This window comes from Oncorhynchus clarkii, chromosome 12, assembly GCF_045791955.1.
Source record: "Oncorhynchus clarkii lewisi isolate Uvic-CL-2024 chromosome 12, UVic_Ocla_1.0, whole genome shotgun sequence".
Classification (NCBI taxonomy): Eukaryota; Metazoa; Chordata; class Actinopteri; order Salmoniformes; family Salmonidae; genus Oncorhynchus; species Oncorhynchus clarkii.
The window spans coordinates 89,614,803-89,642,476 of NC_092158.1; the positions used below are offsets into that span (position 1 = coordinate 89,614,803).

General features: G+C 43.1%; 1 protein-coding gene across 2 annotated transcripts; it reads left to right on the top strand.

Annotated features, from left to right (window-relative positions):
* Nucleotides 1–326: 326 nt before the first annotated feature.
* Nucleotides 327–27,674, top strand: LOC139421615 (epidermal growth factor receptor kinase substrate 8-like protein 1). Of its 2 annotated transcripts, none has more exons than XM_071172674.1 (15): nucleotides 327–561; nucleotides 5,138–5,243; nucleotides 5,451–5,509; nucleotides 5,965–6,097; nucleotides 7,063–7,151; nucleotides 8,196–8,270; nucleotides 9,521–9,669; nucleotides 10,284–10,428; nucleotides 11,851–11,906; nucleotides 17,436–17,544; nucleotides 17,905–18,045; nucleotides 18,612–18,744; nucleotides 24,451–24,616; nucleotides 25,264–25,396; nucleotides 27,165–27,674. In XM_071172674.1, the coding sequence occupies exons 2-15, from the start codon at nucleotides 5,138–5,140 to the stop codon at nucleotides 27,249–27,251; spliced, it is 1,581 nt and encodes a 526-aa protein (XP_071028775.1). In that variant the 5' UTR covers nucleotides 327–561; the 3' UTR covers nucleotides 27,252–27,674. The 2 variants fall into 2 exon arrangements, with proteins under 2 accessions (XP_071028775.1, XP_071028776.1); XM_071172675.1 differs by having other exon boundaries at nucleotides 5,160–5,243.

A 27,674-nucleotide genomic window follows, 5' to 3' on the forward strand; every position in this document is an offset into this window, starting at 1 on the left:
GTCCATACGTACACACAACTTCTACCATTTGAAGAATTGTACTGCAAGGCAATATCATGTTTTGAAAATGTAGGTGTTTGGTGACACTTAGACATTCATTGATAACAACGCTACTAAGAACAGGAAAACATATTTAAACAGACGTGTTTGTCATTGGAGATTGCATGGCAGGGCTTATTTATATTTCAGATTCAGATCAGATCAGCCCTTAGCACAGGCAACAACTAAGAGAACTGTGTCACAGAGAAAGTGTGTGTGAGTGTGTCTGTGTCTGTGTGTGTGTGAGAGAGAGAGAGAGAGAGAGAGAGAGAGAGAGAGAGAGAGAGAGAGAGAGAGAGAGAGAGAGAGAGAGAGAGAGAGAGAGAGAGAGAAAGAGAGAGAGAGAGAGAGAGAAACCAAGTGAGATTTGTGGAGAGAGGAAGGCTAGACTTGTTTTTCTCGTTCTTGCATATCTCCAGAAGGAGGGACAGACAGACTGGTGTAAACAGAGCAGGATGTGACAGTAGACAGACAAGGCTGTTGGACTGGGCTGGAGGAATACACGCAGACACACACCAAAAGGTACTGACAATTTCTATATGGATTATACCCTGTGTGTGTGTGTGTGTGTGTGTGTGTGTGTGTGTGTGTGTGTGTGTGTGTGTGTGTGTGTGTGTGTGTGTGTGTGTGAGAAAGGTGTGAAGACCATCATGAACAGTTTGGTGTGAGGTTAGACAGGACTGTCAGTCGTGTGTAGTTGTTGTGAATATAGACAAGGGGAGAGAGAGAGAAAGAGAGACAGAGAGAGAGATGAGCAGAGTAAGGACCAGTTAAACCAGGGGTGTCAAACTCATTCCATGGAGGGCCTAGTGTCTGCTGGTTTTTGTTTTTTTTCCTTTCAATTAAAACCTAGACAACCAGGTGAGGGGAGTTCCTTACTAATTAGTAACCTTAATTCATCAACCAATTACAAGGGAGGAGCAAAAAATACTCTGCCCTCCGTGGAATGAGTTTGACATGTGAGTTAAAGTCAATACATTGTTAAAAGGGGCAGGGTATCTTGACAGTACCCTTTAGAGGCAGACTGTCTGATCAGAATTATAGAAACATATTTTGACACACGGTTTTCTTTAAAATACATTTTTTAAATCAGCCTTATGGATTTCAATAGAAGAAGTCAATATCAGGAAAATAACTGTGATTATGGATTTGGTCTATGATGTCATTGCACTGAATCTGTCAGTGACCCACACACAGACACACATGCACACACATTGGAATGCTAAACAGCATTCTCACTGTCAGCTGAGGGAATGTGACAATGTGACGCACACCTCAGGCCTCTTCCTGTTTTTTGTTGTTGTATTTTTATTTTTACAGTACAGGTAGTAGAGGGATCTCCATCTTCCACTGTTTTCAGTTAATGAAACTGCTAGAGGCGTCACTACAGACCCTGGTTCGATCCCGGGGTGTATCACAACCGGCCGTGATCGGAAGTCCCATAGGGCGGCGCACAATTGTTCCAGCGTTGTCCGGGTTAGGGGAGGGTTTGGCCGGGGTAGGCCGTAATTGTAAAATAAGAATTTGTTCTTAACTGACTTGCCTAGTAAAATACCTCACGGTATTTCAAAAGTCAGTTATTTATGTTGTTAAGGGTGTATGTACTGTATGTGGAAGAGTTTACAGGAGATAAGTGAGATGAGAACTGCTACAATCTCATGTGCCATCTACTGCCGTTGTGCCCTTGACCAAGGTACTTCATCCAAAAGGCAGTTTTTGTTTTACTTTCGTGCTGATGCACTTTTGACCTGACTTTCTGCAATATATTTGTAATGTCCAATGCGTTATGTATGTCTCTGTTAAGCATTGTGTTGTCATAAGACAACCGACTGTATTTCTCTTCTTAACTTTTCTACCTTTTGTATTCTGACGGGGCAGTTACACTGCTGCCCCCTGTTGGTGAGATCTGACTGGGCAGTTATACTGCTGCCCCCTGTTGGTGAGATCTGACTGGGCAGTTACACTGCTGTCCCCTGTTGGTGAGATATGACGGGTCAGTTACACTGCTGTCCCCTGTTGGTGAGATCTGACTGGGCAGTTACACTGCTGCCCCCTGTTGGTGAGATCTGACTGGGCAGTTACATTGCTGTCCCCTGTTGGTGAGATCTGACTGGGCAGTTACATTGCTGTCCCCTGTTGGTGAGATCTGACTGGGCAGCTACATTGCTGCCCCCTGTTGGTGAGATCTGACTGGGCAGTTACACTGCTGCCCCCTGTTGGTGAGATCTGACTGGGCAGTTAAAATGAAATCCCCCCGTGGTTGTACAGTACCTAATGAATCACATGGTGATAGTCTATCGTTGTTGTACTGCCTTCTGAATCACATGGGGATAGTCTATGGTTGTACTGCCTTCTGAATCACATGGTGGTAGTCTATGGTTGTACTGCCTTCTGAACACATGGTGGTAGTCTATGTCAAAGCTTGCTAGTGAGAGCTTCCCTCCCCCATTTGGTTATTGCACGGTTGAAGTGCTGACGTTTGCATAAAGTTAGGAATTTTTGGGGGGTTGCAAGTTCTAGTCACCAAAGGTTAATGTCAAATGCGCTACAACCTGCCTCGGATTGAATCTCTGTTCTAATCTAAATCCTAGTCCCTACCTCCTGATTTAATCTCTGTCCTAATCTAAATCCTAGTCCCTACCTCCTGATTTAATCTCTGTCCTAATCTAAATCCTAGTCCCTACCTCCTGATTTAATCTCTGTCCTAATCTAAATCCTAGTCCCTACCTCCTGATTTAATCTCTGTCCTAATCTAAATCCTAGTCCCTACCTCCTGATTTAATCTCTGTCCTAATCTAAATCCTATTCCCTACCTCTTGATTTAATCTCTGTCCTAATCTAAATCCTAGTCCCTACCTCTTGATTTAATCTCTGTCCTAATCTAAATCCTAGTCCCTACCTCCTGATTGAATCTCTGTCCTAATCTAAATCCTAGTCCCTACCTCCTGATTGAATCTCTGTCCTTATCTAAGTGCTAGTCCCTACGCCTTGATTGAATCTCTGTCCTAATCTAAGTGCTAGTCCCTACCTATTGAGCCATTACAGATCTGAAGGAAGTGGATCAGTGTAGATCAGGGATGGGTAACTGATGGAGGTCGGGCCACAAAAAAACTGAATTCATCATGAGGGACCTCAGTTGCTCTTAGGTCTGCCAACATCAATATATTATATGTTTTTAGTTAAATTCCTGCAATTCTGCATATTTTGCCATAGGGAGTAGATCAAATTTAAATTAGATAGCTGGTCGCTAGACTAATTTATTGATATGTAAAATTGCGCGACTAAGATCTCCTCGGCAAGAACGTCAAAATTAACAGATTACTATTTTGAGGAAGTGAATTCTGGCTACAGGGTCTCAAAATGGACAAACAGTACTATTGACGCTTTTTTTCTCGTTTTTCAAGCGAAAGTATTTTGGGGAAGTATGCAAGCACACTCGGACTAGCCGCCAGACGAACTGAAGCATGCTGACGTCTTAAGGACTATAACAAAAATACTTATTGATGGCATCACCATTACACGTATTCATTGACCTGGCCAAGGCTTTCGCCTCTGTCAATCACCACATTCTCATCGGCAGACTCGATAGACTTGGTTTCTCAAATGATTGCCTCGTCTGGTTCACCAACTACTTCTCTGATAGAGTTCAGTGTGTAAAATCGGAGGGCCTGTTGTCCGGGCCTCTGGCAGTCTCCATGGGGGTGCCACAGGGTTTAATTCTTGGACCGACTCTCTTCTCTGTATACATCAATGATGTCGCTCTTGCTGCTGGTGAGTCTCTGATCCACCTCTACGCAGACGACCCCATTCTGTATACTTATGGCCCTTCTCTGGACACTGTGTTAACAACCCTCCAGACGAGCTTCAATGCCATACAACTCTCCTTCCGTGGCCTCCAATTGCTCTTAAATACAAGTAAAACTAAATGCATGCTCTTCAACCGATCGCTGCCTGCACCTGCCCACCCGTCCAACATCACTACTCTGGAAGGTTCTGCCTTAGAATATGTGGACAACTACAAATACCTAGGTGTCTGGTTAGACTGTAAACTCTCCTTCCAGACTCACATCAAACATCTCCAATCCAAAGTTAAATCTAGAATTGGCTTCCTATTTCGCAAAGAAAGCATCCTTCACTCATGCTGTCAAACATAAAACTGACCATCCTACCGATCCCCGACTTCGGCGATGTCATTTACAAAATAGCCTCCAGGACCCTACTCAATAAATTGGATGCAATCTATCACAGTGCCATCCGTTTTGTCACCAAAGCCCCATATACTACCCACCAGTGCGACCTGTAAGCTCTCGTTGGCTGGCCTTCGCTTCATACTCGTCGCCAAACCCCCTGGCTCCAGGTCATCTACAAGACCCTGCTAGGTAAAGTCCCCCCTTATCTCAGCTCGCTGGTCACCATAGCAGCACCCACCTGTAGCACGCGCTCCAGCAGGTTCAGTATATCTCTCTGGTCACCCCCAAAACCAATTCTTCCTTTGGCTGCCTCTTCTTCCAGTTATCTGCTGCCAATGACTGGAACGAACTACAAAATCTCTGAAACTGGAAACACTTATCTCCCTCACTAGCTTTAATCACCAACTGTCAGAGCAGCTCACATATTACTGCACCTGTACATAGCCCATCTATAATTTAGCCCAAACAACTACCTCTCCCCCTACTGTATTTATTTATTTTGCTCATTTGCACCCCATTATTTCTATCTCTACTTTGCACATTCTTCCACTTGCTATATTGTATTTACTTTTTTTCTTTACTTTTTTTTGCCTTTACCTCCCTTATCTCACCTCATTTGCTCACATTGTATATAGACTTATTTTTCTACTGTATGTTTGTTTTACTCCATGTGTAACTCTGTGTTGTTATATGTATCGAACTGCTTTGCTTTATCTTGGCCAGGTCGCAATTGTAAATGAGAACTTGTTCTCAACTTGCCTACCTGGTTAAATAAAGGTGAAATATATATTTTTAAACACACACACACACTCTCCTCTCCTCTCCTCTCCTCTCCTCTCCTCTCCTCTCCTCTCCTCTCCTCTCCTCTCCTCTCCTCTCCTCTCCTCTCCTCTCTCTCTCTCTCTCAGATGTCTGGGACACCACCCCCAGTACGTTCTAGGAAGCCATCAGGTGTTAGAGTCATGCCCCATGATGGTCAACTTCCTTCCCATGGCTACACAAAGGTGTTCAAAGGTGTGTGTGTATGTGTGTGCACTGTATGTGTATGTGTGCGTGCATGTGTGTGTGTGTGTGTGTGTATGTGTGTGCACTGTATGTGTATGTGTGCGTGCATGTGTGTGTGTGTGTGTGTGTGTGTATGTGTGTGCACCCTATGTGTATGTGTGCGTGCATGTGTGTGTGTGTTGTTTAAACTGACATCTATGTTATATCTCTCGTCAGTGAATGGGGCCAGTAGTGAGCCAAAATACACATCTCGAGGACATGCAGAGAGAGAGGTGGTATGTATCTGTATTTGTGTGTTCATACAGTATGTATGCAAATGTGTGTGTGCATGTGTGTGAGTGTCTTTGTGTGTGTGTTTGTGTGTCTTTGTGTGTGTGTGCATGTGTGCGTGTGTGTTTGCGTGCTTGTGTGTCTTTGTGTGTGTGTGTTTGTGTGCATGTGTGTGTGTGTGTCTGTGTGCGTGTGTGCATGTGCTTGTGTGTCTTTGTGTGTGTGTCTTTGTGTGCGTGTGCATGTGCGTGTGTGTATGTGCGCGCGCTTGTGTGCGTGCGTGTGTGTGCGTGTGTCTTTGTGTTTGTGCGTGTGTGTATCTGTGTGTGTCTTTGTGTGTGTGTGCATGTGCAGGTGTGTGTGTGTGTGTCTGTGATTCTTTGTGTGTGTGTGCATGGCTGCTCTCACCAGACCAATGCATTGATGTGTCTGGTTAAGCTGGGATGTGTTCTTCCTTCAGGAGATCCTAAACCACTGTTTTGATGACGTGGAGCGCTTCATGGGACGCTTGCAGCAGGCTGCTGAGGCTCAGAGCATCCTCAACCAGACGAAGAGGAAGAGCAGAAAAAGCAAGAAGAAAGAGAAGCAGGATGGTGAGAAAGAGAGAGAGAGAGAGGGAGAGAGAGAGAGAGAGAGAGAGAGAGAGAGAGAGAGAGAGAGGGCAGGAGTGGGAGAGAGAGGAGAGAGAGAGAGAGAGAGAGAGAGAGAGAGAGAGAGAGAGAGAGAGAGAGAGAGAGAGAGAGAGAGAGAGAGAGAGAGAGAGAGAGAGAGAGAGAGAGAGAGAGAGAGAGAGAGAGAGAGAGAGAGATATTAAAGGTGGTAAACAGCTGTCGGATGGGGCTGGAGGAATGTAACCACTCTCACCTCTCAAAAATAGATGATACCAAAAATGAGACCAAAATAATAGTTTTAGCCATGTTTTTTGGCTATACAGTGTTTGTTTACAATTGCATTGTTTACAAACATTGGAGGTAAAAAATATATTTCGGGTTCTGATGGGGTATGGCTCATTTATAAGTTATATTCTTCAATAATCAATGGGCACATATCATTAATTTAAAAGTAAGAAAACTCATGTAGCAATCTCAGGACCCAATCAAGTCACAGCACAAACAGGATGCTCTTCAACACAGTGTAGAGGTATACTTACTGTAGCATTGTCTAGTGGAACTGTACAGTGTAGAGGTATACTTACTGTAGAATTGGCTAGTGGAACTGTACAGTGTAGAGGTATACTTACTGTAGCATTGTCTAGTGGAACTGTACAGTGTAGAGGTATTCTTAATGTAGCATTGTCTAGTGGAACTGTACAGAGGCACCTCAAGAAGCGATGAACAGGAGGAAGGGTCTAGTAGGAGGAAGAGTCTAGGAGGAGGAAGGGTCTAGCAGGAGGAAAGGTCTAGCAGGAGGAAGGGTCTAGCAGGAGGAAGGGTCTAGCAGGAGGAAGGGTCTAGTGAAATTAATAAAGTTGTACATGGTTTCTGGGTACTATTGTTACATGTTATTTCATTGATGAATCCCCATCATAGTAGTTGATTGTTTTGTGTTTTGTGTGCAGATGATTTGCTGACCCTGAAAGCCTGCCCTCCACCTGAGGAGGAGTTTGTTGACATTTTTCAGAAAATCAAGTACTCCTTCTGTCTGCTGGTGAGCCCATGTAGTGGACTAACAGAGGCATTTGTTTCTGTCCATTGTCCCTCTCTGTCACACAAAATCAATCTTTCATATGAAAGGCTAATTTCTTTCTAATTTTCTCACCTCAGTATACTCCGGGGTCTGGTGTAGTGCTAACCTTCTCGACTCTGGACAACACATGTCCCCTTGGAGACGGGGTTCCAGCATCCTTACATATTTTCTGCCCTCTGCCTATCTCCCAATATGTTCCTACATCTGTCTACCTTCTGCCTATCTCCCAATATGTTCCTACATCTGTCTGCCCTCTGTCTATCTCCCAATATGTTCCTTCCTCTGTCTGCCCTCTGTCTATCTCCCAATATGTTCCTACATCTGTCTACCTTCTGCCTATCTCCCAATATGTTCCTACATCTGTCTGCCCTCTGTCTATCTCCCAATATGTTCCTACATCTGTCTACCTTCTGCCTATCTCCCAATATGTTCCTACATCTGTCTGCCCTCTGTCTATCTCCCAATATGTTCCTACATCTGTCTACCTTCTGCCTATCTCCCAATATGTTCCTACATCTGTCTGCCCTCTGTCTATCTCCCAATATGTTCCTTCCTCTGTCTGCCCTCTGTCTATCTCCCAATATGTTCCTACATCTGTCTACCTTCTGCCTATCTCCCAATATGTTCCTACATCTGTCTGCCCTCTGTCTATCTCCCAATATGTTCCTACATCTGTCTGCCCTCTGTCTATCTCCCAATATGTTCCTACATCTGTCTGCCCTCTGTCTATCTCCCAATATGTTCCTACATCTGTCTGCCCTCTGTCTATCTCCCAATATGTTCCTACATCTGTCCTATCATGTAATAAAAATACAGATCTCTGTTTTCCCTTTAGAAAAAGAATCTCAGTCCTCCGTTTTACTATCTGTAGCTCAGTTAGTAGAGCATTAGCATCGGCAGGCTTCCATTCCCAGGACCAGCCGTACATCAAATATATGCAGCGAGACTGTTAAGTTGCTTAGGATAAATATTATGATTATTATGATTCCATTATTTTGCTTTCAGGACCGCCTGAAGTCGTCCATCACAGAGCCGTCTTCTGGGGAGCTGGTGCATCACGTCTTTATTCCCCTGGGCCTGGTATGTATTTACTAGACTGGTCCCAGATCTGTCCACTGGGCCTGGTATGTATTTACTAGACTGATCCCAGACCTGTCCACTGGGCCTGGTAGGTATTTACTAGACTGATCCCAGACCTGTCCACTGGGCCTGGTAGGTATTTACTAGACTGATCCCAGACCTGTCCACTAGGCCTGGTAGGTATTTACTAGACTGATCCCAGACCTGTCCACAGGTCCCAGACCTGTCCACTGGGCCTGGTATGTATTTACTAGCCTGATCCCAGATCTGTCCACTGGGCCTGGTATGTATTTACTAGCCTGATCCCAGATCTGTCCACTGGGCCTGGTATGTATTTACTAGCCTGATCCCAGATCTGTCCACTGGGCCTGGTATGTATTTACTAGCCTGATCCCAGATCTGTCCACTGGGCCTGGTATGTATTTACTAGACTGATCCCAGACCTGTCCACTGGGCCTGGTAGGTATTCACTAGACTGATCCCAGACCTGTCCACTGGGCCTGGTAGGTATTTACTAGACTGATCCCAGACCTGTGCACAGGTCCCAGACCTGTCCACTGGGCCTGGTATGTATTTACTAGCCTGATCACAGACCTGTCCACAAGGCCTGGCAGGTATTTACTAGCCTGGTCCCAGATCTGTCCACTGGTCTTGGTAGGTATTTACTGGCCTGATCCCAGATCTGTGTGTTCTGTAGTGGCCAACTCCATTGGTTGCTGACAATGCTGTACCAACATACCTGGGACCAGGCTAGATGTTCACTCCTTATCAGCACAGCCACAGGATACCTAACCAGCAATGCTATCTGTGAAGTGTGCATGTGCAATAACTCCATCCACCCTTGCACTCCTTCTAAACAACGCACATTTTAGAAACTTTGGCAAACGGAAAAGTCTACAAAACTTAGTCCACTCTGTTCGTAACAAATTATAGTTTTGGGAACAGAAAACTTTATAGAGATCAAATGTTTCAGCAATGAGAAAATTAGCAGAATGTCAGCCAAAATCAATCTCGCTCTATCTTCTTCCACTGCTGGCCAATGAGCTTCCTCTCATGACCATATTTGGTAGTGAGTGGAAACGCCAATCGGATGCTTCACATTCACCTGTTGAAATATCTGGTTCATTGTTCTATCTGTGGTGATACTGTATGATTATCTGTCTGTCTGTCTATCTGTCTCTGTGTCACAGGTGGACATCAGTGTTAAGTCTGATATCGATCCATGTCTCTCTCTCGCTCTCTGGTTTCAGATGGTGAAGACTACTGACGGGCCAGAGATGGGGGCGACTGTGGTCAGTCCAGCCTTGACCAGTGGTGCTGTGTCTCTACTGCAGAAACACCTGACCGATGAAGAGAAGGAGCTTTGGATCTCCCTAGGGCCTAACTGGACCTTACACTGGTAATATAATCATATATGCTATTTAGCAGATGCTTTTATCTAAACCGACTTACTGTCATTTATGCATTATACATCTTACATATGGGTGGTCCCGGGAATCAAACCCACTATACTGGTGTTACAAGCACCATGCTCTACCAACTGAACTATAGGTGAAACTGGTGTGTGTGTGTGTGTGTGTGTGTGTGTGTGTGTGTGTGTGTGTGTGTGTGTGTGTGTGTGTGTGTGTGTGTGTGTGTGTGTGTGTGTGTACTGCTATGATGTCTGTGCTTATTGCTGTACAGATGCAGTATCTTAATTTGAGCATGATTCACAAAGCAGGAAAATAATCCTGCAGCAACAGGAAATGTGTGTTGTTGTGTAGATTATAGTTAGACATTTTTTGCAGGGTGAAAGTAAGACATTTAAAATGGAAAATACAAACTTTAGAAGCCTTTTTAACCCTGGAATACACTACAAGTAAAGATTTCCTGCTGAGCAGGAAAATTCCTGCAACAACAGGATTATCAAATTAAGATAAGGCATCTGTATGATTGTGTGTAGTTCATATGCACATTGTCATCCATAGACAAGGCTCAAGACAAGTCCTGACCCTTGGCCTCTTTCTCTCCCAGCTCCCAGCTTGTTGAGTCTGTCCCTCCATACTCACCTGTCTTTCTGGATGGATGGCAGCCTGAGGCCTTTGACCCAGAAGGTCAACTTTGGGAGGACCCAATCAAGTCACAGCACAAACAGGACGCTCTTCAATACAGTGTAGAGGTATACTTACTGTAGCATTGGCTAGTGGAACTGTACAGTGCAGAGGTATACTTACTGTAGCATTGTCTAGTGGAACTGTACAGTGTAGAGGTATACTTACTGTAGCATTGTCTAGTGGAACTGTACAGTGTAGAGGTATACTTACTGTAGCATTGTCTAGTGGAACTGTACAGTGTAGAGGTGTACTTACTGTAGCATTGTCTAGTGGAACTGTACAGTGTAGAGGTATACTTACTGTAGCATTGTCTAGTGGAACTGTACAGTGTAGAGGTATACTTACTGTAGCATTGTCTAGTGGAACTGTACAGTGTAGAGGTATACTTACTCTAGCATTGTCTAGTGGAACTGTACAGTGTAGAGGTATACTTACTCTAGCATTGTCTAGTGGAACTGTACAGTGTAGAGGTATACTTACTGTAGCATTGTCTAGTGGAACTGTACAGTGTAGAGGTGTACTTACTGTAGCATTGTCTAGTGGAACTGTACAGTGTAGAGGTGTACTTACTGTAGCATTGTCTAGTGGAACTGTACAGTGTAGAGGTATACTTACTGTAGCATTGTCTAGTGGAACTGTACAGTGTAGAGGTATACTTACTCTAGCATTGTCTAGTGGAACTGTACAGTGTAGAGGTATACTTACTGTAGCATTGTCTAGTGGAACTGTACAGTGTAGAGGTGTACTTACTGTAGCATTGTCTAGTGGAACTGTACAGTGTAGAGGTGTACTTACTGTAGCATTGTCTAGTGGAACTGTACAGTGTAGAGGTATACTTACTGTAGCATTGTCTAGTGGAACTGTACAGTGTAGAGGTGTACTTACTGTAGCATTGTCTAGTGGAACTGTACAGTGTAGAGGTGTACTTACTGTAGCATTGTCTAGTGGAACTGTACAGTGTAGAGGTGTACTTACTGTAGCATTGTCTAGTGGAACTGTACAGTGTAGAGGTATACTTACTGTAGCATTGTCTAGTGGAACTGTACAGTGTAGAGGTATACTTACTGTAGCATTGTCTAGTGGAATTGTACAGTGTAGAGGTGTACTTACTGTAGCATTGTCTAGTGGAACTGTACAGTGTAGAGGTATACTTACTGTAGCATTGTCTAGTGGAACTGTACAGTGTAGAGGTATACTTACTGTAGCATTGTCTAGTGGAACTGTACAGTGTAGAGGTATACTTACTGTAGCATTGTCTAGTGGAACTGTACAGTGTAGAGGTATACTTACTGTAGCATTGTCTAGTGGAACTGTACAGTGTAGAGGTATACTTACTCTAGCATTGTCTAGTGGAACTGTACAGTGTAGAGGTATACTTACTGTAGCATTGTCTAGTGGAACTGTACAGTGTAGAGGTATCGTATTTAGATTGTAATTGATTAGATGTAATTATGTAATCATTCCTTCTTATTCCTTCCCTAATTTAGGACCCTCCTGACCAGGCTGAGGAAGGACCCAGCTCAGTCCAGCACACTGACGAATCGTACGTTTCTGACTTCCCCAATAACTGCTGTAATGCTTTTTGTTTACTGATAAACACAGTTCACGAGAAACACAGTTTCACCACTGATTGTGGCACCTTTCACCTTTCACTAAGTTTTATGATAGAGTGCTTGGATCCAATAACTTCCTGTGTCCATAAAACAGAGGGGTGTTTTTTTTAAAAGTTATTACTTTTCTACTATTTATATATTTCACATATAATATATAACATTATATATTAATTATATATTAATTACATCATTAATATAGTAAAACAGTAAGTCATTAAAACTAGTTTCCTTTACTCCCATGTTATTAACTCTTTATTCCACGCTGTAATGAACAGTCCTACTGTTTTTCAAAACACCATCAATATTACAAAGAAACAACATCTGTGTGTGAGAGATGACAGGTAACACAAACTGATCACACAGTTAAATGACAGGTAACACAAACTGATCACACAGATAGATGACAGGTAACACAAACTGATCACACAGTTAGATGACAGGTAACACAAACTGATCACACAGTTAAATGACAGGTAACACAAACTGATCACACAGTTAGATGACAGGTAACACAAACTGATCACACAGTTAAATGACAGGTAACACAAACTGATCACACAGATAGATGACAGGTAACACAAACGGATCACACAGTTAGATGACAGGTAACACAAACTGATCACACAGTTAAATGACAGGTAACACAAACTGATCACACAGTTAAATGACAGGTAACACAAACTGATCACACAGATAGATGACAGGTAACACAAACGGATCACACAGTTAGATGACAGGTAACACAAACTGATCACACAGTTAGATGACAGGTAACACAAACGGATCACACAGTTAGATGACAGGTAACACAAACTGATCACACAGTTAGATGACAGGTAACACAAACTGATCACACAGTTAGATGACAGGTAACACAAACTGATCACACAGTTAGATGACAGGTAACACAAACTGATCACACAGTTAGATGACAGGTAACACAAACCGATCACACAGTTTGATGACAGGTAACACAAACTGATCACACAGTTAGATGACAGGTAACACAAACTGATCACACAGTTAGATGACAGGTAACACAAACTGATCACACAGTTAAATTACAGGTAACACAAACTGATCACACAGTTAGATGACAGGTAACACAAACTGATCACACAGTTAGATGACAGGTAACACAAACTGATCACACAGTTAGATGACAGGTAACACAAACTGATCACACAGTTAGATGACAGGTAACACAAACTGATCACACAGTTAGATGACAGGTAACACAAACTGATCACACAGTTAGATGACAGGTAACACAAACTGATCACACAGTTAGATGACAGGTAACACAAACTGATCACACAGTTAGATGACAGGTAACACAAACTGATCACACAGTTAGATGACAGGTAACACAAACTGATCACACAGTTAGATGACAGGTAACAGAAACGGATCACACAGTTAAATGACAGGTAACACAAACTGATCACACAGTTAGATGACAGGTAACACAAACTGATCACACAGTTAGATGACAGGTAACACAAACGGATCACACAGTTAAATGACAGGTAACACAAACTGATCACACAGTTAGATGACAGGTAACACAAACTGATCACACAGTTAGATGACAGGTAACACAAACAGATCACACAGTTAGATGACAGGTAACACAAACTGATCACACAGTTAAATGACATGTAACACAAACTGATCACACAGTTAGATGACAGGTAACACAAACGGATCACACAGTTAAATGACAGGTAACACAAACTGATCACACAGTTAGATGACAGGTAACACAAACTGATCACACAGTTAGATGACAGGTAACACAAACAGATCACACAGTTAGATGACAGGTAACACAAACTGATCACACAGTTAAATGACATGTAACACAAACTGATCACACAGTTCAATGGGAGTTTCATTAATCTACACCCGTCTCTTCATGTGCACATTCCCCATTATGGATTTACCAACGTTGGAAACTCACCATGATAGGGAGTGGGCAAGTGCATGCTTTGGCAGAAGGGTGGCAAATTCATCTTTCCTCAATTCTCAATTAGGTCAGAGGGGAGGGACCGTCAACCTTCTAATCCAATATGGCTGAGAAGTTGGCGAGGAGATTGGACTTGAGGAATCAAGGAATCAAGGAATCAAGGAAATACAATTGAAGAAATCCAGCCCAGTCACGGACCAGGATGTCTTGCTCCCAGGCAGACTAAATAACTTTTTTGCCCGCTTTGAGGACAATACAGTGCCACTGACACGGCCTGCAACGAAAACATGCGGTCTCTCCTTCACTGCAGCCGAGGTGAGTAAGACATTTAAACGTGTTAACCCTCGCAAGGCTGCAGGCCCAGACGGCATCCCCAGCCGCGCCCTCAGAGCATGCGCAGACCAGCTGGCCGGTGTGTTTACGGACATATTCAATCAATCCCTATACCAGTCTGCTGTTCCCACATGCTTCAAGAGGGCCACCATTGTTCCTGTTCCCAAGAAAGCTAAGGTAACTGAGCTAAACGACTACCGCCCCGTAGCACTCACATCCGTCATCATGAAGTGCTTTGAGAGACTAGTCAAGGACCATATCACCTCCACCCTACCTGACACCCTAGACCCACTCCAATTTGCTTACCGCCCAAATAGGTCCACAGACGATGCAATCTCAACCACACTGCACACTGCCCTAACCCATCTGGACAAGAGGAATACCTATGTGAGAATGCTGTTCATCGACTACAGCTCGGCATTCAACACCATAGTACCCTCCAAGCTCGTCATCAAGCTCGAGACCCTGGGTCTCGACCCCGCCCTGTGCAACTGGGTACTGGACTTCCTGACGGGCCGCCCCCAGGTGGTGAGGGTAGGCAACAACATCTCCTCCCCGCTGATCCTCAACACTGGGGCCCCACAAGGGTGCGTTCTGAGCCCTCTCCTGTACTCCCTGTTCACCCACGACTGCGTGGCCACACACGCCTCCAACTCAATCATCAAGTTTGCGGACGACACAACAGTGGTAGGCTTGATTACCAACAACGACGAGACGGCCTACAGGGAGGAGGTGAGGGCCCTCGGAGTGTGGTGTCAGGAAAATAACCTCACACTCAACGTCAACAAAACTAAGGAGATGATTGTGGACTTCAGGAAACAGCAGAGGGAACACCCCCCTATCCACATCGATGGAACAGTAGTGGAGAGGGTAGCAAGTTTTAAGTTCCTCGGCATACACATCACAGACAAACTGAATTGGTCCACTCACACAGACAGCATCGTGAAGAAGGCGCAGCAGCGCCTCTTCAACCTCAGGAGGCTGAAGAAATTCGGCTTGTCACCAAAAGCACTCACAAACTTCTACAGATGCACAATCGAGAGCATCCTGGCGGGCTGTATCACCGCCTGGTATGGCAACTGCACCGCCCTCAACCGTAAGGCTCTCCAGAGGGTAGTGAGGTCTGCACAACGCATCACCGGGGGCAAACTACCTGCCCTCCAGGACACCTACACCACCCGATGTCACAGAAAGGCCATAAAGATCATCAAGGACATCAACCACCCGAGCCACTGCCTGTTCACCCCGCTATCATCCAGAAGGCGAGGTCAGTACAGGTGCATCAAAGCTGGGACCGAGAGACTGAAAAACAGCTTCTATCTCAAGGCCATCAGACTGTTAAACAGCCACCACTAACACTGAGTGGCTGCTGCCAACACACTGACACTGACTCAACTCCAGCCACTTTAATAATGGGAATTGATGGGAAATGATGCAAATATATCACTAGCCACTTTAAACAATGCTACCTTATATAAATGTTACTTACCCTACATTATTCATCTCATATGCATACGTATATACTGTACTCTATATCATCGACGGTATCCTTATGTAATACATGTATCACTAGCCACTTTATACTATGCCACTTTGTTTACATACTCATCTCATTTGTACATACTGTACTCGGTACCATCTACTGTATCTTGCCTATGCTGCTCTGTACCATCACTCATTCATATATCCTTATGTACATATTCTTTATCCCCTTACACTGTGTACAAGACAGTAGTTTTGGAATTGTTAGTTAGATGCTTGTTATTACTGCATTGTCGGAACTAGAAGCACAAGCATTTCGCTACACTCGCATTAACATCTGCTAACCATGTGTATGTGACAAATAAAATTTGATTTGATTTGATTTGATTTGAGATCGACCCTAGGACTGTCTGTTACAACTGAGATTGACCCTAGGACTGTCTGATACAACTGAGATTGACCCAGGGACTGTTTGATAGAACTGAGATTGACCCTAGGACTGTCTGATACAACTGAGATTGACCCTAGGACTGTCTGATACAACTGAGATTAACCCTAGGACTGTCTGATACAACTGAGATTGACCCTAGGACTGTCTGACAACTGAGATTGACCCTAGGACTGTCTGACAACTGAGATTGACCCCAGGACTGTCTGACAACTGAGATTGACCCCAGGACTGTCTGACAACTGAGATTGACCCTAGGACTGTCTGACAACTGAGATTGACCCAAGGAATGTCTGTTACAACTGAGATTGACCCCAGGACTGTCTGACAACTGAGATTGACCCCAGGACTGTCTGACAACTGAGATTGACCTCAGGACTGTCTGACAACTGAGATTGACCCTAGGACTGTCTGACAAATGAGATTGACCCCAGGGACTGTCTGACAACTGAGATTGACCCCAGGACTGTCTGACAACTGAGATTGACCCCAGGACTGTCTGACAACTGAGATTGACCCTAGGACTGTCTGTTACAACTGAGATTGACCCCAGGGCTGTCTGACAACTGAGATTGACCCCAGGACTGTCTGTTACAACTGAGATTGACCCTAGGACTGTCTGACAACTGAGATTGACCCCAGGACTGTCTGACAACTGAGATTGACCCTAGGACTGTCTGACAACTGAGATTGACCCTAGGACTGTCTGATACAACTGAGATTGATCCTAGGACTGTCTGTTACAACTGAGATTGACACTAGGACTGTCTGACAACTGAGATTGACCCTAGGACTGTCTGACAACTGAGATTGACCCAAGGAATGTCTGTTACAACTGAGATTGACCCCAGGACTGTCTGACAACCTAGATTGACCCCAGGACTGTCTGACAACTGAGATTGACCTCAGGACTGTCTGACAACTGAGATTGACCCTAGGACTGTCTGACAAATGAGATTGACCCCAGGGACTGTCTGACAACTGAGATTGACCCCAGGACTGTCTGACAACTGAGATTGACCCCAGGACTGTCTGACAACTGAGATTGACCTCAGGACTGTCTGTTACAACTGAGATTGACCCCAGGGCTGTCTGACAACTGAGATTGACCCCAGGACTGTCTGTTACAACTGAGATTGACCCTAGGACTGTCTGACAACTGAGATTGACCCCAGGACTGTCTGATAGAACTGAGATTGACCCTAGGACTGTCTGTTTCTCCTCCAGAGATGGCAGTGAACTCCCACCTGAGGGCGAGAGAATGTTCAGCTGCAGCTACGGCTTTGTTGCCAGGAACAGCAGTGAACTCTCCGTGCTGCAGGGAGAAACTCTGGAGGTTTTTATTCTAGAATGTTTGTACTACATGACAACACTATAATAATGTGTGAATTGCATGTTAAATACTGTCTGAGTCTCAAACAAGACCCTACTCCCTATATAGTGCGCTTCCTTTGACCAGAGCCTATAAGGTCTCCTTGTGTCACTCAACTATAATTTACAGAAGTTCACATGTATTGAATTATCCTCCTTACTTAAACAGTTCTCACAAATTAATTCCATTCTGTGAGCTTTATTGTCTTGATTCAGTATATCTCACATGGCCATGAACACATAGAGCGAACACATTATTTATAACAAGTGGATCACAATTCCATATTATGAATAAAAATCCTAATTCGAATCCTCTCTCTTCTAGGTGATTGAGTCGTCAAATCGTTGGTGGAAGTGCCGCAATAACTTTGACCAGATTGGGTTTGTTCCCTTCAACATTCTGGAGCCTCTGTCTGCCCTCAACAACAACCATAGGGATAGCCCAGTGGCACTCAGACAGTCCAAGGTAATGGACGCACGCACGCACGCACGCACACACGCACACACACACGCACACGCACACGGTTGACACCATTTCCACACTAACGGTGCCTCTTTACAATGATGTGATACAACTTTGATACAAAGTCCCCACTTGTTGTAGCAAACAAGTATTATGAAATACACACTTTGTGACTTGTCAGATAAATATCAGCAAGCTAGCTATTGGTCTGCTTGGTTAACTAGCTAGTGGTCTGCTTGGTTAACTAGCTAGTGGTCTGCTTGGTTAACTAGCTAGTGGTCTGCTTGGTTAGCTAGCTAGCTGCTTGGCTAAACACAGAATGTCAGCACACTGTTTTCTGATTGGCTAAACGGATCCATTTCATCTTTAGCTAAGATTTGAGGTGTTGAATCTTGGAAACTACCGCAGACAACATGAGACGTTCTAAAACTACAACAGATCAAGCTAATTCCGTTCTAAAATGGCATAAAACCGTCTCATCTCGGCTGTTGTATCTGAACTGGGCTTAATAGACACATACTCACCAACTCATCTGAGTTACCCTGTGTGTTTGTGTTTCTGTTTGACAGAAGGTGCCCTTCGCCCCTGCAAGGCACTTCTCCTACACCCCCTCCAGCAGAGAAGGGGCCAACCTCCCCGCCGTGCCCCGCCGTCCTCACAGCATGTCCCCCTCCACCATGACAGGGGGCGACAGAGACAAAGGTAAGCCTGTGGTTTGGTGGTCTATAGTGGTCAGTGTCACCACCCACCTCCAGGTACACATTCCTCCCTCTGACCGTTGACACATTTTCCTCCATGTATTTAAATAGTTTAGCCAATGAGGTTTCTGCATTATGACGCATTTACATGACTCTAAAACATTCTATGACAGCCATGTTAACTCTGCATTTACATGACACTACAACATTCTATGACAGCCATGTTAACTCTTCATTTACATGACACTACAACATTCTATGACAGCCATGTTAACTCTTCATTTACATGACACTACAACATTCTATGACAGCCATGTTAACTCTTCATTTACATGACACTACAACATTCTATGACAGCCATGTTAACTCTTCATTTACATGACACTACAACATTCTATGACAGCCATGTTAACTCTTCATTTACATGACACTACAACATTCTATGACAGCCATGTTAACTCTTCATTTACATGACTCTACAACATTCTATGACAGCCGTGTTAACTCTTCATTTACATGACACTACAACATTCTATGACAGCCATGTTAACTCTTCATTTACATGACACTACAACATTCTATGACAGCCGTGTTAACTCTTCATTTACATGACACGACAACATTCTATGACAGCCGTGTTAACTCTTCATTTACATGACACTACATGACACGACAACATTCTATGACAGCCGTGTTAACTCTTCATTTACATGACACGACAACATTCTATGACAGCCGTGTTAACTCTTCATTTACATGACACGACAACATTCTATGACAGCCGTGTTAACTCTTCATTTACATGACACTAGAACATTCTATGACAGCCATGTTAACTCTTCATTTACATGACACTACAACATTCTATGACAGCCGTGTTAACTCTTCATTTACATGACACTAGAACATTCTATGACAGCCATGTTAACTCTTCATTTACATGACACTACAACATTCTATGACAGCCGTGTTAACTCTTCATTTACATGACACGACAACATTCTATGACAGCCGTGTTAACTCTTCATTTACATGACACTACATGACACGACAACATTCTATGACAGCCGTGTTAACTCTTCATTTACATGACACTAGAACATTCTATGACAGCCGTGTTAACTCTTCATTTACATGACACGACAACATTCTATGACAGCCGTGTTAGCTCTTCATTTACATGACACTACAACATTCTATGACAGCCGTGTTAACTCTTCATTTACATGACACTACAACATTCTATGACAGCCATGTTAACTCTTCATTTACATGACACTACAACATTCTATGACAGCCATGTTAGCTATTCATTTACATGACACTACAACATTCTATGACAGCCGTGTTAGCTCTTCATTTACATGACACTACAACATTCTATGACAGCCGTGTTAGCTCTTCATAGCTCACTAACCCAACTCAACATGCTATACATGACTAATAAGCTGCTGCAGTAGTGAGGAGGCTGTACAGTATAACATTAACTCTGCATAGAATATAACTGCTGTAACAAAGACATGACTGTCTTATAGACATAAAGTAACCACTATAACTAATATATGACTGTCTTATAGACATAAAGTAACCACTATAACTAATATATGACTGTCTTATAGACATAATGTAACCACTATAACTAATATATGACTGTCTTATAGACATAAAGTAACTACTATAACTAAGATATGACTGTCTTATAGACATAAAGTAACTACTATAACTAATATATGACTGTCTTATAGACATAATGTAACCACTATAATAAAGATATGACTGTCTTATAGACATAAAGTAACCACTATAATAAAGATATGACTGTCTTATAGACATAAAGTAACTACTATAACTAATATATGACTGTCTTACAGACATAAAGTAACTACTATAACTAATATATGACTGTCTTACAGACATAAAGTAACTACTATAACTAAGATATGACTGTCTTATAGACATAAAGTAACTACTATAACTAATATATGACTGTCTTATAGACATAATGTAACCACTATAATAAAGATATGACTGTCTTATAGACATAAAGTAACCACTATAATAAAGATATGACTGTCTTATAGACATAAAGTAACTACTATAACTAATATATGACTGTCTTACAGACATAAAGTAACTACTATAACTAATATATGACTGTCTTACAGACATAAAGTAACTACTATAACTAATATATGACTGTCTTATAGACATAAAGTAACTACTATAACTAATATATGACTGTCTTATAGACATAAAGTAACCACTATAACTAAAATATGACTGTCTTATAGACATAATGTAACTACTATAATAAAGATATTTATGTCTTATAGACATAAAGTAACCACTATAACTAATGTATGACTGTCTTATAGACATAAAGTAACCACTATAACTAAGATATGTCTGTCTTATAGACATAATGTACCTGAAATACTCATGACACATAAAAAGGTATCTAGTTAGCCTGGCTGGCTGTAGTCTATACTAACTGGCTACTTAGCTAGCAATGATGATGATCTCATACACACTACAAAGGTACCACATGACTTTATCCCCTGACAGACAGCATGTCATAGACACCATGTACTGGTAATCCTCACTTGTTTTCTGCAGCACAAATACAGCTAAACATGGTGCAACTTAGAACTTGTCTTGATACTTCTGAGGAGAACTCACAAACGATCTGTTCTCTGTCTCCACCTCACTATTTATGTGCAGGTTGAATAACGATTAGTTATTTTTGAACGACCACTTTTACTGACTCGAGAGTCACGATTTTTATTTTTTGTGTGACTCTTTTATTTTAGTCGTCTGTTTGGCCTGCTAGTACTGGCCTCAATGAGTCCTACAGCAGGATTAATACACGCCCCTCCGGCTCAGCGGCTCCAGAGATGTACTCCGACCACCAACTGTCTGTCATCATGTCATTGGGGAAATAAATCATGAGCATAGAGAAGAAAAAGACATGTTTAGAACTAATCATTGATCGCATGGTGCAAAAATGAAGGCAAATCATTGATTATTGAATGGTATGACGGACCTACCTTAGTTTAACCAAAACATACACAACAACAAACCCGAACTGGAGAATGAATCGTTTAGGGGCTGCATTTCACGAACCACATTGTGCTGATCACCCTCATGGCAGTCAAGTCGTTCTCAATCTAGTCCAAGAGTCGTTCTCAATCTAGTCCAAGAGTCGTTCACAATCTAGTCCAAGAGTCGTTCACAATCTAGTCCAAGAGTCGTTCACAATCTAGTCCAAGAGTCGTTCACAATCTAGTCCAAGAGTCGTTCACAATCTAGTCCAAGAGTCATTCACTATCTAGTCCATGAGTCGGTCTCAATCTAGTCCAAGAGTTGTTCACAATCTAGTCCAAGAGTTGTTCACAATCTAGTCCAAGAGTCGTTCTCAATCTAGTCCAAGAGTCATTCACTATCTAGTCCAAGAGTCGTTCTCAATCTAGTCCAAGAGTCGTTCACAATCTAGTCCAAGAGTCGTTCACAATCTAGTCCATGAGTCGTTCACAATCTAGTCCAAGAGTCGTTCACAATCTAGTCCGGTTGTGGCCACAAGTAGACCTCGTTTCAAATATATCAAGAATGTTTTTATTTGTATGTTTAGCGATCAGTAAACATAGATGTTTTAACCCTTTGACATGTCTCAGTCACACAGCTCCAATAAGCCCCTTATGGTGAACAACATGTGAATGAGAGGCTTATAGAATCATTACTTTTTTGAGTTTTCAGTTCATTGTTCGTCGGTAGGGGGTCCTGCACGCTCTGGGCATTACTGACTCAAATGAACCTAATGAGTCGAAACATTTGTTCTTTTGACTGAACGAGTCTGAAAGATCCGAGTCAGTAAAAAGAGCCAAACTTTCCATCACTGCAACTCACTGGCTGGAGGCGGGACTTACAACCAACAGGTGGAAGAGAATGCCTCTGATTGGGTAGAAAGTTAGGGGTGATTGACTGATGAGCTGTCAGGCATTCTAAATAAAGGGACAAACTAGGGGTGTATAGAGAAATACTAAATCTGAATGGGTGGCTGTTTTAACAATCCTATTCCCTATATAGTGCACTTCTCTTTTTTTTTTACAATTCAATACCAGAAATAGTACACTATATAGGGAATAGGGTGCCATTTGGGATTCAGAATAGCACTACTCTTATCAGACACTGTGTTTTCTGTTCATAGCACTGCAGACCGGCTGGCTACTTCTAAAGGTTTAGTGGTTGTGTTATACCTGCATGTTCTGTATCATGTTGCTAAGCCTCCTGACAATATCCACCCACTCTAGATCCCTCTGGTAAAATGGGTTAAATGACTACAATGTAGTCAATGTAATGTCTAACCCTAAAGCTGTGTAGTCAATGTGTAGTCAATGTAATGTCTAACCCTAAAGCTGTGTAGTCCAAGTCAATGTAGTCAATGTAATGTCTAACCCTAAAGCTGTGTAGTCAATGTAATATCTAACCCTAAAGCTGTGTAGTCAATGTGTAGTCAATGTAATGTCTAACCCTAAAGCTGTGTAGTCAATGTGTAGTCAATGTAATGTCTAACCCTAAAGCTGTGTAGTCAATGTGTAGTCAATGTAATGTCTAACCCTAAAGCTGTGTAGTCCAAGTCAATGTAGTCAATGTAATGTCTAACCCTAAAGCTGTGTAGTCAATGTGTAGTCAATGTAATGTCTAACCCTAAAGCTGTGTAGTCCAAGTCAATGTAATGTCTAACCCTAAAGCTGTGTAGTCCAAGTCAATGTAGTCAATGTAATGTCTAACCCTAAAGCTGTGTAGTCAATGTAATATCTAACCCTAAAGCTGTGTAGTCCAAGTCAATGTAGTCAATGTAATGTCTAACCCTAAAGCTGTGTAGTCCAAGTCAATGTAGTCAATGTAATGTCTAACCCTAAAGCTGTGTAGTCCAAGTCAATGTAGTCAATGTAATATCTAACCCTAAAGCTGTGTAGTCAATGTAATGTCTAACCCTAAAGCTGTGTAGTCCAAGTCAATGTAGTCAATGTAATGTCTAACCCTAAAGCTGTGTAGTCAATGTAATATCTAACCCTAAAGCTGTGTAGTCCAAGTCAATGTCTAACCCTAAAGCTGTGTAGTCCAAGTCAATGTAGTCAATGTAATGTAATGTAAATCTAAAGCTGTGTAGTCCAAGTCAATGTAGTCAATGTAATGTCTAACCCTAAAGCTGTGTAGTCCAAGACAATGTAGTCAATGTAATGTCTAACCCTAAAGCTGTGTAGTCCAAGTCAATGTAGTCAATGTAATATCTAACCCTAAAGCTGTGTAGTCAATGTAATGTCTAACCCTAAAGCTGTGCAGTCCAAGTCAATGTAGTCAATGTAATGTCTAACCCTAAAGCTGTGTAGTCAATGTGTAGTCAATGTAATGTCTAACCCTAAAGCTGTGTAGTCAATGTGTAGTCAATGTAATGTCTAACCCTAAAGCTGTGTAGTCAATGTAATATCTAACCCTAAAGCTATGTAGTCAATGTGTATTCAATGTGTGTGTGTGTGTGTGTGTGTGTGTGCGTGCGTGCGTGTGCATGTGCGCGTGCGTGTGTGTGTGTAGTTGTGTGTGTGTGATAGAATACATGTTTATAAGTGAGAACATGCTTGTAACAGTGTGCGTATACAGTATGTACACATTCTTAACTGACATTAAATGTGTGTGTGACCCCTGTACACAGGCTTTATGGTGAACGATGAGCTCCTCCAGCGGCTGGCCAACGGCAGGGCGGGCTCCATCCGTCCCCTAGTGATCCCCCGCACCACAGACACCTCGGCCCCCCTGGACTACCATTCCCCTCCTGCGGAGGTAGAGGGCTGGCTGAGAGGGAAGGGCTTCACTGAGCCGTGAGTGGGTGTAGTGGAGCTAGTTCAATCTACTACAGTATACTTGATATACACTATACTTCTGTCACACGTCTATCCTTTCTAACATGGCCATAATAAAGACTACCTTACTGTCCCATCGCTCTCTCCATTCAGGACAGTAACACTTCTGACCCCCTTACTGTCCCATGTCTCTCTCTCCATTCAGGACAGTAACACTTCTGACCACCTTACTGTTCCTTATCTCTCTCCATTCAGGACAGTAACACTTCTGACCACCTTACTGTCCCTTATCTCTCTCTCCATTCAGGGCAGTAACATGTCTGACCACCTTATTGTCCCATATCTCTCTCTCCATTCAGGGCAGTAACACTTCTGACCACCTTACTGTCCCTTATCTCTCGCCATTCAGGACAGTAACACTTCTGACCACCTTACTGTTCCTTATCTCTCTCCATTCAAGACAGTAACACTTCTGACCACCTTACTATCCCTTATCTCTCTTTCCATTCAGGACAGTAACACTTCTGACCCCCTTACTGTCCCATATCTCTCTCTCCATTCAGGACAGTAACACTTCTGACCACCTTACTGTCCCTTATCTCTCTCCGTTCAGTACAGTAACACTTCTAACCACCTTACTGTTCCTTATCTCTCTCTCCATTCAGGACAGTAACACTGCTGGGGAGACTCACTGGTGCTGAGCTCTTCGCCCTGAGTAAAGAGGACCTGCGTATGTTTTCACCAGAGGAGGGTGCCAGAGTGTACAGCCAGATGATGGTGCAGAAGGCTTTACTGGAGGTACAAGCAACCCTATTAACTCGCAACACCATTGACTGGCAACCCCATTGACTGACAACCCCATTGACTGGCAATGCTATTGACTGGCAACCCTATTGACTGGAAGCCTCATACACTGGCAGCCTCATACACTGGCAACCCCATTCTCATCACAACTCTTATAGTGTTGTATCAAAACACATCACTTCCTCATTAATCCTCTTATTTCTCATTTCCCTCTGATTCCTTCTCTTCTGGTTGACATAACTCTCACATTATAGATAGATCCTTGGTTCCCATGCTTTTTTCTCTCTTCTCTTCTCTCCCTCCTTCTCTCCCGCTCTCTTTCCTCTTCCCTCCCTCCTTCTCTCCCTCTCTCTCCTCTTCCCTCCCTCCTTCTCCTCTCTCTCCTCTTCCCTCCCTCCTTCTCCTCTCTCTCCTCTTCACTCCCTCCTTCTCCTCTCTCTCCTCTTCCCTCCCTCCTTCTCTCCCTCTCTCTCCTCTTCCCTCCCTCCTTCTCCTCTCTCTCCTCTTCCCTCCCTCCTTCTCTCCCGCTCTCTCTCCTCTTCTCTCCCTCCTTCTCTCTTCTTCCCTCCCTCCTTCTCCTCTCTCTCCTCTTCCCTCCCTCCTTCTCCTCTCTCTCCTCTTCCCTCCCTGCTTCTCCTCTCTCTCCTCTTCCCTCCCTCCTTCTCCTCTCACTCCTCTTCCGTCCCTCCTTCTCCTCTCTCTCCTCTTCCATCCCTCCTTCTCTCTCCTCTTTCCTATTCAGTGTGACTGGGAGTCTCTGGGAGTTTCTGGGTGTAGATGAATTAATACTTCTAATGACGGACTGGTGTTAGATGTGTAACACATGAATCTCATACAATATATTGTTGGATGGACAAGGTTGTTTAAAATGTCAAGTTATGTTAAACGGACTATACTTTCTGTTTTATTGAATGAAGGGAATGAAGTGAGTCATTTTCCATTTTGGAATCTAACCAATATATTGTAGAACCTTAATCCAACACCTAGAGACTTCCTCAAGAGGTTCAGACCTCTTGGTGTAATGGTTAGGGTGTTAGCTTGACAGTCACTGGACCAGGGTTAGAGTCCCGGTTTGGGCTATCCCTGAATTTGCTACACTGTGGCCAGGACTACATGTCAGAAGGGGGATGACTCAAGGAAGGCACCTCCATCGGAGAGGTGTGTACACATGAGGGACTTGGTAAAGCGTGGGGATACACTCTCCAGAAGGAAGGGGGTAATGACCGTTACGCCAAGAGGTCTGAACCTCTTGACGAGGTTGCTAGGTGTTAGCTGGACTTGGGTTGGAGTCCCAGTCTGGGCTTCCCCCTGAGTTCACTACAATATCACAGCACATACTGTCTCACTGGAAGTGAGAGTAGTTCACTCACATTTTATAATCTGACCAACCATTAGTGACTTGACCTTTCATTACTGTGCTTTGCTACAGACTAGCTTCTTAACGTTAGCAAAGTAACTACTAGCTCCTTAACGTCAGCAAAGTAACTCTACTAGCTCCTTAACGTCAGCAAAGTAACTCTACTAGCTCCTTAACGTTAGCAAAGTAACTCTACTAGCTTCTTAACGTTAGCAAAGTAACTCTACTAGCTTCTTAACGTCAGCAAAGTAACTACTAGCTCCCTAATGTTAGCAAAGTAACTACTAGCTCCTTAATGTTAGCAAAGTAACTACTAGCTCCCTAATGTTAGCAAAGTAACTACTAGCGCCTTAACAGACTGTATTTCTTCCTTTCTTTCTCGGTCTCTCTCTCCATTTCTATTAGGATGTCCGCAAATCCACAGAGCTGGAGACAATGATGGAGAAACAGAAACAGAAAGCGGACTTCCAGCTGGAGAGCAGGAGGCTGTGACCAAGAACAAGCTATACACATGTATATCACTGAAACACAGATATCACTGGTTGATGGATGCCAACACAATAACATTACTGTCACTGTTTAAGAGGACACACAAACTCACTAACATTGTCTGTATGGAGACTCTGATACAGAGATTTCACTTTTAAAGGGTAGTTCACCCAAACTATAAAATTACTTGGTTTTCTTAAGGTGTCCGCATGCTTCCCAGCCAAAACAGTTCGGAAGAGTTTGTGCTTATATTATGATGACATTTTGTGACGTTGTTTGTTTTGGACATTGGTGAAGGTTTTTTAGGCTGTTCAGGCACAACATTTTTCTGGATGCAAGCAGAAGTTTTGAGCCGAAGTCTACGCCCCTTCGTCCATGATTGGTCAACAGTAGGGATTTTTCAATTTAGTCTTTGTTGTCATTCAA

Excerpts from the sequence above, each read along its gene's own strand:
- LOC139421615 (XM_071172674.1), top strand. The coding sequence starts at position 5,138 with ATGTCTGGGACACCACCCCCAGTACGTTCTAGGAAGCCATCAGGTGTT. Across the intron at positions 7,152-8,195 it reads AGTACTCCTTCTGTCTGCTG|GACCGCCTGAAGTCGTCCAT; the intron begins GTGAGCCCATGT and ends TTTTGCTTTCAG. Across the intron at positions 25,397-27,164 it reads TGCAGAAGGCTTTACTGGAG|GATGTCCGCAAATCCACAGA; the intron begins GTACAAGCAACC and ends CATTTCTATTAG.